This window comes from Athene noctua, chromosome 3, assembly GCF_965140245.1.
Source record: "Athene noctua chromosome 3, bAthNoc1.hap1.1, whole genome shotgun sequence".
Lineage (NCBI taxonomy): Eukaryota > Metazoa > Chordata > Aves > Strigiformes > Strigidae > Athene > Athene noctua.
The window spans coordinates 24,903,183-24,917,401 of NC_134039.1; the positions used below are offsets into that span (position 1 = coordinate 24,903,183).

At 39.6% G+C, this 14,219-nt stretch overlaps 2 protein-coding genes across 9 annotated transcripts in view; one reads left to right on the forward strand and one right to left on the reverse strand.

Moving 5' to 3' along the window:
• KRAS (KRAS proto-oncogene, GTPase) overlaps positions 1-14,219 on the reverse strand; it is a 39,915-nt gene that overhangs the window by 848 nt on the left and 24,848 nt on the right. For 4 of the 7 annotated variants that reach the window (XM_074902335.1, XM_074902336.1, XM_074902338.1 and 1 more), the window contains 3 exons: positions 13,186-13,298; positions 1,787-1,860; positions 292-1,134 (listed from right to left, as the gene is read on the reverse strand). In XM_074902335.1, the coding sequence (XP_074758436.1) occupies positions 1,109-1,134; positions 1,787-1,860; positions 13,186-13,298 (213 nt within the window). In that variant the 3' untranslated portion in view covers positions 292-1,108. The other 3 variants (XR_012633393.1, XR_012633392.1, XM_074902339.1) reach the window with 3 other exon arrangements.
• ETFRF1 (electron transfer flavoprotein regulatory factor 1) lies at positions 6,902-9,641 on the forward strand. Of its 2 annotated transcripts, none has more exons than XM_074902341.1 (3): positions 6,902-6,918; positions 7,744-7,836; positions 7,935-9,641. In XM_074902341.1, exons 2-3 carry the CDS (start codon positions 7,792-7,794, stop codon positions 8,148-8,150), a joined length of 261 nt encoding a protein of 86 aa, XP_074758442.1. In that variant the 5' UTR covers positions 6,902-6,918; positions 7,744-7,791; the 3' UTR covers positions 8,151-9,641. The 2 variants fall into 2 exon arrangements, with proteins under 2 accessions (XP_074758442.1, XP_074758441.1); XM_074902340.1 differs by having other exon boundaries at positions 6,902-6,916; positions 7,741-7,836.

Below are 14,219 nucleotides of genomic sequence, written 5' to 3' on the forward strand. Positions count from 1 at the left end.
CTTTCAGTGCCTTGGGCAGATTTTTCATGATTAATTCTGATCTGATGATTCTAAAAAATTTCCTCTACATTGTTCCCAACAGTAAGGACATAAGGAAATTAATTTCTATTCTCACACTAAATTACTAATGTTTTACAGACCTTGTCACAAGTTTAGAAATAGGATTAGATTTTTTCAGTGAGTGCAAACTAACTTTTGCCTCTGGCTTTTCCATCTGCTCTTGTTCAATTCTCTCCTTTTCAAGTCTTGCTGCTTCTTGTTCAGTTTGAAATCAGGTATCTTTCCCTGAAGATTGGGAAATAGATCAAGAGCATAATTATATTTTGCTTAATGAAAGGAGAGAAATTATTCTGTTATTAGCTATAATGACAAAACCACCATAATAATGAGCAACACAAACATATATCTTCTATTGCACAGAAATCCTCCAAATGAGCCAAACTGAGTTGAATCACAGTACTGAAACACACTATGGCACTACCCCTAGCAGCCTGTGACAATACAAGTGAAAACAAGGATCAGCAAGCCCTCTTTTTCCCCTCAGACACAGCAGCAGAAGTGTCCTTTCCTTTTATGTACAGCTTCAACAGACCCAGGTTCTTAATCCAAAATCTATGGTGAAATTGTCCGAGTGGTTCAGGCCCAAGTTACTCCTCTTCTTTCCTATAACCTTTGGTTTCCTACAACTTCAATCTTATAGCTATTTTTTCACTGGAATCCTCTTCAGGATCAGTTACTCCAGATCACAGTTTTAGCTTTTCTTTGCTGCTACAGGGACTACAAAATTAGAGAGGATGTGAAAACTAAAATCGATCTCAACCTCTCAGTCTTCAGCCTAAATGAGCAAAACCTATGCATCAATCCAGCTGTTCCCAAAGAGTGGCTTGAATGTCACCACCTACATACAAATCACTTCAAGTATATCTGTGCTGCACAGAGGCAAGAGTAATGGCAGTTTTCAAATCTGCTGGTACTCACCCGAGATGCCACTCCCATCCACAAAGATTACTACTGATCAGTAGTCACCTAGTATTACTAGCAGTCATAGCATGACCAAGCCCCCACCAGGTTGGATTAACAGTAGAAAAGGAAGAGATGGACCTGATGTTCAGACAGCAGTATTGGCTTGTGATACTAAACAGCAGAAGCAGACACATTCCAATGGTGAGGACAGGTAAGACATGCAACCAGGGTTTCATTTTAAGGGATATAGTCATATACAACAGAAAGATCCTGAAGGAGTGGGTGGAGAACCACTCACTCAGTAGAGACAGAAGAAGCCCAAGCAAACTACACTTTAATCTATCCTTAACTGCTACCCCTTCAGAACACCAGCTAGCCCCCTGCCAACAGAGGTATTCTGTTGGCCTTCTCTTAGAAGTCCTTTTCAGAGAATTTCTCTTAACTATTGATAACTAGGCTTGAGAGCAGAGGGGAAAAAAAATAAAATTAAATGTTCCATTGTTTTCTAACTTGCTGAGAATATTTCAGAAGATAATGGTAAAAAAATAAAATAAAAAATATCCCTAATTCTTCCAGCCACCCTCCTTCCCAAGTTCCTAATCACAGTGGAAATAACTGGAGAAAAGAATATGGCTCTAATAGGAAAGTGAGATGTGGTAACAAGTAACATAGAATTTGGCCCACACATGAAAAGAGGAAGGAATCACCCTCTTTTTGTGAAATAGATATTGAGGCACATACAGTCTAGGAAATTAATTTCTGTCAATTTATTTAAAATAAGTGATTTGTGCATCATATTCCCTATACATTAAGTGCACAGTACCTTTCTCTTTCAGCCTCCTTTCTTCTTCCTTCTGTAATCTCAGTTGCTCAGGTTTTCTAACTTTCTTTTTGTCACTGGACAATATTTGCAATAAAGTAAAAGAAAACAAATGTCAGTATTATTTTAATAGATTTTGGGAGGTACTATAACTTTGCCCTTCTAATGTGATCCCTGAATGAAGATTTTAGACTCCCTACAGAGTCAATGAAGCCTTCAGAACGCAAATCCACATGTTGGACTCAATTTTCTTCTCATTTTCACGATGCAATATATGCTCTTACAATTAATATATTATTCCATGCTAGACATTCCTGATTTTAATATCCACAATAGAAGAACATTAAAATCTACTGTAGAAATGGAATAACAGGTAGATCTGCTAAGAAAATAGATGTTACAACTTCCAATGTTTTAGGAAATACTGGAAAATGTGTTTTGGGACATAGGCAAGCCTGGAATTTAGAAGCATCTAATTCACAAGACAGCTAACAGAGTTTTCTTTTCTGTTGTAAAATCCTAACTGCAACTCAAGACAGTTAACTGTTCAACCTCAAGGCTAATCTTAGAATAACTAAATTTTAAATTTGTGTTTCTCAGACATTATCTTCCTTATCGATTCTTTGTGGTCCAGGTATACATTTAAAAAAGGTAAAAGACAAGGTAAGTAACAAGCAAAATCTACCGTCATGTAACAGATTAATCAAACCAGAACACTTATGTTTGTCCTGTCATTCACAGCATTCATAGATTCCTCACTGATGATACACATAAAAATTTGATAATTGGATCTGTATATCTGGTAATTTAGAATTAGGGTAGATTTGGGTTAGATATAAGGAAGAAATTCTTCACTGTGAGGGTGGTGAGACACTGGAACAGGTTGCCCAGGGAAGCTGTGGCTGTCTCCTCCCTGGCAGTGCTCAAGACCAGGTTGGACGGGGCTGTGAGCAACCTGGGCTAGTGAAAGGTGTCCCTGGAACCAAATGATCTTTGAGGTCCCTTCCAACCCAACCCATTCTGTGATTCTGCAGTTCTATGATCTGGACATGAGGCCACCCTGTCTACAAAAGACTTCAACAGCTAGGATGTGGAAAGCGTAATTCTCTTTGGATTCGAAGATGCTGCTAATGGCCCCTCACTTTTTTCCTCACCAAAAAAAAAGGAAGACTCTTGGATGGTTTGTTTTGGGGTTTTTTTTTATTACAATTTTGTTAGGTTTTTGTGTTTGTTTGGTTTTCGTGTTGAGGCAGTCTTGGGATGCTTAATCAAACAGGTAGGATTAACATTCGCTACAAAACAGCACTTAAAATATAGACACACAGAAGAAAAATACTGATTTCCTGTTAATGCAGTAGCAAAAGCAGCCTAAGGTTGCAGTCCTCACCTCACCAAGCACAAAGTTACCAAGGACTAAATGATCTTTATCCAGTTTTACTCAGTGTTTCCATAGGTAACACTTCCATTGTATTGCACATATAATACACTTGCAGTCAACGTGCCTTGACTCCCTTGACTCCACCTGGGGTTGATGGAATGATACCAGGGAAGAGTGCTGTTCCTGAAGGCAGATGCTGCAAACACAAGGCCCAAATACAACAGATTTTTTTTTTTTAAAAAAAAAAGGAGGGTCAGGGAAGAAAGATGGGCTGCAAAATTAATTCATAGCCAACATTATTGTTTATGAGTGGTAGAGATAAGGCTATTTTTTTGTACACATGAGAAAACAAACCATGATATTCTGCACAGGCTCCAACATACGGAGAAAACAAAGAGTGACAGCAGTCTAAACTAAGGTTGAAAGCAAAGGTATAGATGGAAAAAGACATCAAGGAGAACAAATTAATTTGGTGGTGTATCTATGTACTGGCTGAACAATAGTATTCTGCCACTGACACACAAATGAAAGAGAATTAAATTAAATCAAATGTTTACTTTTTTAAAACATAGAAAACATGAAATGTAAATGGGTTCAGAGTGCTAGACAACGTGAAAGGGAGACATATCCTCCACTTTGGCATCTAGCCTGCATGTTGCACATCAGAGACCTGAATCCCAGGCCCCCATGCCATCACTGGTGAGAGACGAGGGCTTAGAAGGATTCTGTCGAGTAAGGTGAAACAACTAAAAGAGTATGAGTTTCATCCACAGTGTCAGCAAGAGACTCTGCTTGGACAGTATCACAATGTAAATAAGCACTAAGGATCAAAGGCATCTGTTAGGAATCCAGTTCTCCTCTTCCACAGAGAAAGGGGTACAGAATGGTATCAAACCAGCATAGCAGTACAGTGCCCATCCTGTAGAGGTGTAAATAAGGCATTAAAGAAAGAGATCCAACAAAGCTGACAGGGAGAGACAACAGAAGAGGACTTAAGTCCAGACAGATGCAAATAAACGCGGTGGCATTATGAAGTCTTCCCACCCACTCCACCCAAGTATTCCTAATAATTTGGTAAATATTGTTACAAGCAATCCAATTGATAGAGAACTTAAAAATAATCAAGGAGAACTTTTGCTATTGATCATATAAAAAGTGTGTTACAAATACTGTTATTTCACATTTTGATTCTGACTAGCATATTTTCAGATATAAATAACTACTTGGAAAGCTATTCACTTCACACTACTTTGCATGGCAATAAATGTATACGCAAATGTAAATTTGAATACAAAGTTTATCACAAAGCTTGAATACAAACATCCATGGTGAAAATTTAGTGCCAACAACAAATGTACACCCACCAGAGTTAATGTGCATCTTGTCACTTTGTTACCAAAGCATTTACTTGCAAAATTCTCCTAGAACAGAGTCAGTAAAAACCACCCATTAAGATTTCAGGGAAGAATCAGTTCCTTCCAGATTAAAAATATATATATATATATTTTTTTAATTTTTCTTCCAGTGAAAACAGATAAATTGCTTATTTCAATTACTTATAATCAGTTTTTGATCAACTTCTTTTCACATTCTTATGACTTAACATAGTACTGATAAAACTGAGATGCACAGTTCTCCAAGGAACACATTTGAATGTGTTCTTTTCTGGGGGAGGAGTGGATAATTTCATTATCACCGAATTAAGAATAATCCATAGGATGAATTAAAGCAATACAGTTTCCCGTGGACTTGTCTGTTGTCTCCTCTACCTATCACGTTCTGCATCCAGCCTGCGGCTCGAAGCCAGGGCACTAGCTCTCTGCCCAGACACTCACTGTCAAGCAAAACACAGAGTGGCTGCGCTCTGCCACCTTCTCTCTGAGTAGCTCTGCAGGAACATGACTCCGCCTCCTTGACAAAGGCACATAAGCTTATTGCCCTGGAAATGCCTCCTCCTTTTTTCAAATGCAATTGAGCCTGACCAACTGTTTCAGAAGAAATGCAGATTAAAAAAAAAAAAAAAAATCCCCACCTTTTTATTTTTACAAAGCACATTTGCATACAGTTATGGTGTCACAGCACCTTTATTATGACAGAACCTTTTGTAAACGTTAAGTCCAAAACTAACTGATCCTTACTTTAATTTCAGCATGAAGCACTCTGCAATTTTACTCATTTAATTTCCAAAATAACAGAATTGTGCTGGCATGCTGTCTAAACACTGCAAGGGTGAAAATCCTGTATCTGAATTTGAGCATGTTTCTGTCTACCTTACCTTTTTTCGACCCTAGAAAGCCAGAGGGGGGAAAAAAAAAAGGAACATGAGCATCAGAGAACAAGGTATGAAGTATTAAGGAATAATTAGAAGATACAACTGTTCTGTAAAATTAGATGAGATTAACTACTGAAAAAATTATGACAGTAATTTCAATATTGCAGAAAATTAGCCACTAACACATTACTCCAGACCATGATATAATAATTTATCAGGCTAGACTGCACTCATGGTTATAGAAATATATTTACTTATTCCACCGTTAAAAAATCATTGTACAACAAATACGCAATTTAGTCCAATATACAATTTGGTCAAAATATGCTTTCTGAACTGACCAATTGATATTGTATGCTACTCTGAATAACACTACATTACATCATGACATGACCTAGAAAAACACAGAAACACCACCAGTCTTTTCTTATTTATGGGGAAACTGCACGAAGTGAAACAAATGTAATTAGACTTCTCCAAATTACTACAGGACATATGAACAGGTTCTAGGATGCCAAACACCTAGCAGCAAAGCCCTTATTTGATTTACCAAATAATTACCTTTTCTCTGCAGTGTTAAAATATTGCCATGTGAATTTATATAACTTCAGTGTGATTAATTACCCACGTAATTAATCTCCACCCTGGGGGGTGGAGAAGGGAGAAGGCAAAGACAGGCTGTGCAAGGGAATGCAGAAAATTACAGTGGAGTGATTCTAACATACAAAGTTTTAGTCACCTCCAAGCTGGGTTTCACACTACACAGCCACAGTGACAAACCACAGCACAAGAAATTAGATCGGGGGATTGCAGAAAAGTTAACATGCCTTTCAGGTGATTTTTCAAAGCCTTAAATCTTTTTTCCCATGTACTGGTACTTCAGTAGCCCATGAGGAATGCTTCAGCCCACCCACTACCCGCTTCACCGTCCGATCAGCGGCTCAAGGAGCCCGTTACCGTTGCTCTTGCCTCCCCTCTTCACCTGCAGGAGCTCGAAGCCCTGCGGTCACAGAGGCACTAGCAAACCGCCCGGGCCCCCAGCTCAGGCCCAGGCCTCGGCCGTTGCCCCCCGCCCGCCCGCGGCAGCAGCAGCAGCTGAGGGCGCAGGTGCAGCTCCGCGGCCGACACCAGCAGAGCACGCCCTCACCGCCAACCGTTCGGTCGCCCGGGCCGGGCAGCAGTAGCCCCCCAGCGCCGTGGTGCGGGCCCCCGGGACAAACCGCCGTAACGGGGAGACGCCTCAGGCCGCTCCGAACCGCCAGCTCCCGCCGCCAGCCCGCTCTCACCATGTCGCCGCCGCGTCGCCTAGGCGACCAGCTCCTCCTCCCACGTGCGCCCCGCCGCCGGTGGCGTCCTCCTCCTCCCCGCCCCCGGCGCAGCCGAGCTGCCGCACCCCCCGGCCAGCCGGGAGAAGGGCGGCGCGCCCTGTTACGGCTTTGCCGTAAAGCGGTGCCGGCGGTCTTTACGGCGCGGCGGGAGGCTGGTGAGACGCTGAACTTTTCCTTTTCGGCTCGGCCCGGCCCGGCCTGGGACGGGGGCGCGGCGTCCGTGTGGTGGGGGGGAAGAAAGCGGCGCAGGCGCAGGGCAGGGCGACAGGCCCTGGACCCCGCAGGCAAAGCAGGGGGAGGCGGCAGCCCGAGGGGACGGCCCCGGCCCCGGCCCCGGCCCCACCGGGCCTCCAGGGGGACGGCCGGGGCCCCGCTAGTGCCATCTGTAGAAGCTGGAGTGGATTCCAGTTGCTTTTACTTAAAATAAAACCCGGTGTATTTCTTTACTAACGCGCTTTTTTTTTTTTTTTTTAATGTTAGGTTTTACCCGTATGCACTGGCTTCAATTCAGAAGGCATTTAAACGAATTTTAAAAATAAGTACTTACGAACGCAGAAGTTGCAGGGATTCCTAGTTTTATTCATATAGATATATACACACTACCGTATGTGTATATATACGCATATGTATATAAATTGTTCCTTTAGCAGACCACAGACAAAGCAGCTGCCAGGCTAGCAGCCCAACAGGGAATGGGAAGCACGTCATTAGCCGAGGCACAGCACAAAGATACAGTAGTTGAAAGCTCTTGAAGTTTCTTGATTTGTGTTTGAGATGAGGGCAGACAGAAGGGGAGAAGAGACGTTAAATGGAAACAAAAGAAGCCAGTACTAGAAGAGACAGAGAGTAGAACCAGAAAATAACAGCAAACAGTGCTCAGTAAGATAAAGGAATCTGGTTAGAAGCCATCCCTGTGAAGGATGAGGCTGGGATTTACTGACTCCCATGGAAGGCTAATGTCAAACCGGTTATTCTTCAGGTAAAAAAAAACAAAACCAGACGAGAATAAAGAGTTCACTGAAACGTGAGAATGGCCAGTTCTTTAAGAGGTGAAGTGCGGACTCTATACAAAAATGTAAGTGTCTTAAATGCCACGAGCACTTCCCTTAACCAGGTAAGAGCCTTTCACTGCACTCTATTTTAAAAAAGACACTTTTTTTTTTTTTCTTCAAGCTGCTGTACCTTGGAAGGGAGTATCCCAAAGGAGCAGACTACTTTAGAAGCCGTTTGAAAGCAGCTTTTCTAAAAAATAAAGATGTGAAAGATCCTGAAAAAATTAAGCAACTAATTGCACAAGGAGAATTTGTTATAAAAGAGTTGGAGGCTTTGTACTTTCTCCGAAAATACAGAGCTCTGAAACGGCGCTACTACAGTGACGACAATCCATAACTGGTGCTAATGACTTTACATGTAACAATACAATCCATAAACAATAAAAGAGCTGTAACCTCAACAGAAATTAAATGTAGATCCTTCCAACCCATCTGAAGTACAAATTAATTTTGCTTCCCCTTAAGTAGTTGCTTGAAGGATTTGAAATTTGTATTATGTGGGAAACTGGTTTATCTCAACTACTTTTGACCTCCTTGAACTAAAACTTGATGTATGAAACAATTTTGCAGGAAGTAGTGGTAACATGATTCTGTTTCACTTTGATACACGCACTGAAAAGAGCTCTTACCCGATAGCTGTGTGTTTGAATGCAGATTCAAGGCACTACACTTCTTGTTACTTAATCTGATTTTGAAAGTCTTCAACATTTAATGATTCATATCCACCATAAATGAGCACCTTCTCGAAAGTAAATTCTTAAAGATTTTATGTGACATTCAAGAGTCACAGTGGCAGGCTGGTAGAGGTGCTGTCTTATTGTGTTAGAAAGACAACGGGGTCAGGAAAAGGATGAATTTGAACCATAGTGGTTTATGCACTTAGACCCTGAAGACATCTCCTGCTGCTGCTGCTTTCTGATGTGTCACTGTTGTAGCAGGAATACAGAACTTGAACCTTTCCCCTGGAAGAGAAGTTTGATCATAGATGTAGACTTTGGCTCGACCAGCACAAGCCTGTGCCAAAACTGATACTCTGTATGTACTAGGGTGGGTTGGTGTTTCAGCCCCCCAAGAACTAAATGACACGGGGGAGACAGAACAGAAAGAGAGGTAAGTAATCACTGCAGCAGAACTGTTGGCAAAAGCAAGTCACCACATGCGTGAATTTCAGAGTAGAATAAAAAAGATGACAAATTCGACAGTCCACTGCCTTGTGATGAAATGTATGTGCTTGAGGTTCTAGCACTACCTTGATGTGAAAAAGTCCTTCCACATCAACTTAACTCCTCTACAACATGCTGCGGTTAAAACCTATTCTGCACAAATACGTCTATAGATAAAACTTAACCTACCCTTCTTAATAACTGATAAAAAGAGTATCCAGACATGGTAACAAAGAGCCAAAGCATAAGTTTATAGAACAGTAGCATTTTCAAGTTCCCCCCACCCCCCTGGACCAATCAATCCTAAAGAATGCCCTTCATAATTTATGTAAATTTATGGAAGGCATTTGATTGAAGAAAACAAATGTGCACCTGGGAATGGACACAGAGTAGCTATTTTGAGAATTTAAAACTTGCAGACCAAATCAAGTCTGCTGTGAGACTCATGAAAAGAAGGTCTCTGGGGCATGACTGAAGACGGTTCAACCCGAGCAGCCTGCACCACTGAGTGAGAAGTGCAGCCTCACCTGAAGTGAGGCTCTGCTCCCCACGGACCACAGAATGGAAGAGCAGAACAGACTGGAGGCAATGGATCCATAGGAGAAAGCACTGTCAAAGCACTGCACCCCCTCTCAAGAGGGAGAGAACACCAGTGGGCAAGGACAGCAGCTTTGTGACAGGCAAGAAGTACAAGAAATAAACCGAGAACAACTGCCAAACAGGCAATTCACAGAATGCTCCGTTATACAGAGATGAGGCACTGAAATTCTTGGGGAGGAAAAGGAAACTGGGACAAACTCACAATAACTATTTTTTATGACATTACAATAAATAGGAGCAGTACAGTTTTGACAAAAAAATGACAAATTCCAGATCACCTCACAGCACATACTCCTAAAAACACTCAAAATTTTAAAACAAACAGTGGTCTTTTTTTTTTTTTCTTCTTTTTTTTTAACATTGTCTGGTATGACCAACATTCCTAGGTCACACAACCAAATGATGGAAAAACTGGATCACACTTGCATATGTTCCACATGAAATAAAGCACAATGTACAAAATGTGCATGTTTCAGTTTACACTATACAAAAATAGTTAAAATACATTCCAGGTAAACATATTACATTAAGAAATCATTCTAGTAAGAAGTTGGCACTCAAGAGGAAAAAGCAGGAGTATTTTCAACATGAAAACACAAGACAGTGGAATAAAGAAATGTTAGGAAAGATTTACCATCTATGTAGCTTTATGTAAACTTGAGACAAAATGATTTGTTTAGAGTTTGATGGTCTTTAAAGATAGTAATTATATTGCTTCATAGCACAGACAAGAGCAGAAATTGTGTGTCAGTATTAGCTTATTACAGAGATCCTGTTACTGTAACAAAAACTATAGAGTGAAACTTTTAAGTTAGCAAAAATTTTAGGGCAATGAGACTGGCCAAAATACTTAAATTTCATTTTTGCGAAAACCGATGATAAAGTTGTTTATCAGTTATAATAAAGCTACTGTAAGAAGGTGTTACTCCCTGACACATAGCAATTTAATGTATTAACACGGTAAGTGATTCACATGTTCATTTAGTAGTTGCTATCAGAACAGACAGCATCCAGGTATGTTCTCTGAAAGCATTTCAAATAGGGAAAGACAGAATAATTATGAGATCAACTTGTGCAAGCTGCAATCCAACATGCTCCACCAAATCTCAACAAATATTAAGACAAAACTGCACAACAGTGGCAAGGATGTGTATTTCTTTTTTTAAAAAAAAGTAAATAAGGGCTAATCTAAACATTTTGTACTGATTTAATTAGATTGGTAGCTACAGATCACATTTACTGAAAAAAACCCCCTATTTTATATATAGCTTTATATTAAGAGTTATATAAATCCACATTTGATGATTAAGACATTTCAGCTACAATTTTTCCTAACAGTTTTTAGTTAAATTAACATAAGGATTTTAGACCAGCCCTAATTTTACATGCAGTGTGACTCAGTTGCCAAAAATCTTAAGATTACTTCCATTTGCCCAAGGTATACTATTTACTTTTGCTATGTTCTTCATATGTAACAGCATCTAAAACGTGCAAATAACTGTCTCCAAAACGTTTGAATCTTGGAAGCTGTAAAATGTTTTGTGACATTAACAATCTGTTCTTAAGATATAATGTTAGGTTCTCCTAATACTGTTTTTCAGAATATTTAATAATCTGTCTTTCACATGGAAACTGAAAGGGAGGGGAGGGGGTCTGGGTTTTGGTGGAGGGTGGGGAATGGGGGGCACAGGCAGGGAAAGGCATTATTTCTCTCAGCCACATTGAAATTAAACACGCATCAATCCAGACAGTATATGAGTCACTGTGGCGGGTTTTTTTGGTAGAAGCAAAAGAATACTTTTCTCACACAGTTGCACCTTTGACATCATATAAACAGTCCAACTTACACAGGTATATGAAAATTGTACTGTGTAAAATTTCCACATAGTTGTTTAGGTATACCTTAGGTTAGGGCAATGCTGCTATTCCCTGTTCCAAACTTTCCAGTGTCCTGAACTATCCTACTTCAATGTCTTGTTTTTATTTTTTGGAGTATGCCAGATTCACATTTTCAAATTTTACTCCGCAGCTTAGGTACTATGAAGAAGTGTACCTTCAGGAAATCAGGCTCTAATGAAACAATCAAACAATGCAACATTTACAGTAAGACAACAGGAACTGGCAGCACTGGAATTGCCAGCTCTTTCTTTAGTGCAAAATAACTGGACTACTACAGTACCAAAAAATGAAAGCTTCTGCAAAAATTCTGCATTAATTCCAATCAGGAAAAAAAAAAAAAAAAAGAGGGAGGAAATCACAAGGGAACTTAATCACAGAGAAAGACAACATTAAAATCTTGGTCTAGCTTCATGACAGTCTAGACACTGGAACGCCACTCACCAACCATTTAATCTGTGCAACAAAACTAGTACTTCACGAACATCACACACACAACATTGACTCTGGAAACCATGTTCTACGCTGATGATTTGTGCAAATTCCACACCATTTTGATGGCATAGTGGATTTCCAAATTATTTGCACGAAGCAGCTAAATTCAGCTCATTCATTCACTCATCTGATGTTACTAGAATTTAAAATTCCTCCCCTATTTTGCACAAAATGGGCATCTGGAAATATGTAATGCCACACTTGGGGGAAAAAAAGAATGGTTTTACTTTGCTATATAATTTAGGATTCATTCTGATTTAATTCTTATGGTAAATTCTGGATCCATGTATGAATTAATCTAAGAATTTGAATCAACTTATCTGTTAAGGCTTTCTAGTATTTCCTAGAGACAGTAAGGGTGAAATCCTGTGCCTACTGAACAAAGCTACTTAAAGATTTGCTACAGGAGGTCAGAAGAGCTAGGATTTCACCTTGGTCTTCAGACATAAATTTAGTGAAAGTCTTAAAACAATGCATTACCAATAGCAAATCAACCTAATTAGAACTTTTACTTTTTCCATTGCCAGATGTTTATTGTTGTCTTTTTTTTTTTAATAGAAAAAAAAGAGTATTTAAGGAGTGACTGTGACAAATTGTGGTGAAAAAAATTTTGTGAAAGTTTCACTTTACATTCATTGAAGTTGATCTGAAATGCTACAAGATTAGATGCCTAGAAGCAAATTCTACAGGAAGACTATAAAGGCTTCTGGTCTTTCTATATTGCAGTTAGTCAAAAAAAAAAAGAAAGGCTAAAATGAAGTCTCTTTTGCTAACTGGTCATTTTTCTCAACCAGATTTAAAACCCAAAAAATTAAAGGGGATGTTAGAATGTGCAGAGCATCGTTTCATTGTTTGGTTTGAACACAGAACAGAAGTTCACAATCAGTAAGAAAAATATGAAGTTAGCAACTGTGCATGCAGCAAAGAGTCCTAAGACAGTTTTTGTGTGGTTTTTTGTTTGTTTTCTTTGTGTTGTTTTAGATGTTTTTGTTTTTGTTTTTTTTTCCACAGGCATTGCTAGTTCAAGAATCAAGTCAAAGAATACTGGCACTTTAAGAGGAATGAAGTTTCCACTGTCATTTAAAACAAGCATTCAGGTAAAGCTAAGAGGATCACGAGGCAGAAAGTAAAGTAATGCTAAAACAAATGCTAATAATTTAGTGTAATGTACAAAAATTACTTAAGTACTTCTTAAGAATAAGGATAAATTGTATTTACATAATTATACACTTTGTCTTTGTCTTCTTTTTCTTCTTTTTACCATCTTTGCTCATCTTCTCTTTGTGTTTTCTGATTTCTCGAACTAATGTATAGAAGGCATCATCAACACCCTGAAAAAGATACATATGCACACATTAAGATCACATTAACGGACTTACATGCCTGCTTAGTTACAGCCTGTTTTCATCTGGCTGATCAGGTGAAGTCTGTTCTATCCGCAATGTGTTTTGTTGCCTGCCAGAAGAGGTTATACTGTCTCCTCCTTTCTGTGGCTTTTATAACATCCCCTTGAGTATACTGTGGGTTGGAAGAACTGCCAGGGCAACAGGCCTCTGAAGCATTCCTGTTTCTTGGGAAGGGGCGTGCTGGGAAACAGATGGAAGAGGAACTACAGTTGTGTCCTGTCATGCGAGAGGAACACATCTGACTACATTACTGTGCATGGGCAGAGGGGCCTGCAGGAGAGCAGTTTTGGGGAGTGGGCTGCCATTGTTTGAACGATTAATCCTGGTTATAAGCTATTCCTCTCCTGAGTTCCAAGGAGCACTGAAACAACACCTTGAATGAACTAGTTTGATGCCAGCAACAGCTAACACCTGCCTGTCCTCTCTCAGATGTTCTCCAAACTGTGCTTACAGCAGCCTGCAGGTGACTCACTGCTCACGGTCTGACCACATACACCATAGGTCCGATTCCATAATTAATATGGTAAGGAAAGTAATTTAGTGTATTGCCCTCTTCTCCATCTCAAAGAAGGCACGTGTTGTTCCACTTCAATCTAGGGTATAGGTACCACACATTTGAATTATGTGTATATTATTACCACAGAATACAGTTGTGAAGCATTAGTTAGCTTTGTTTATGCCTTAATAATCTATATGTAGCTTTGAAAAGTAAATATAAATATTTGTAGCAAGAATTCAATACCAGAGACGTCATTACAGTTAATCTACATATTCAAGTCATTTCTCAGACACACTAATATAGTAATCACACCAGTTTTATAAACCTTTACCTATGCAAATCAATCA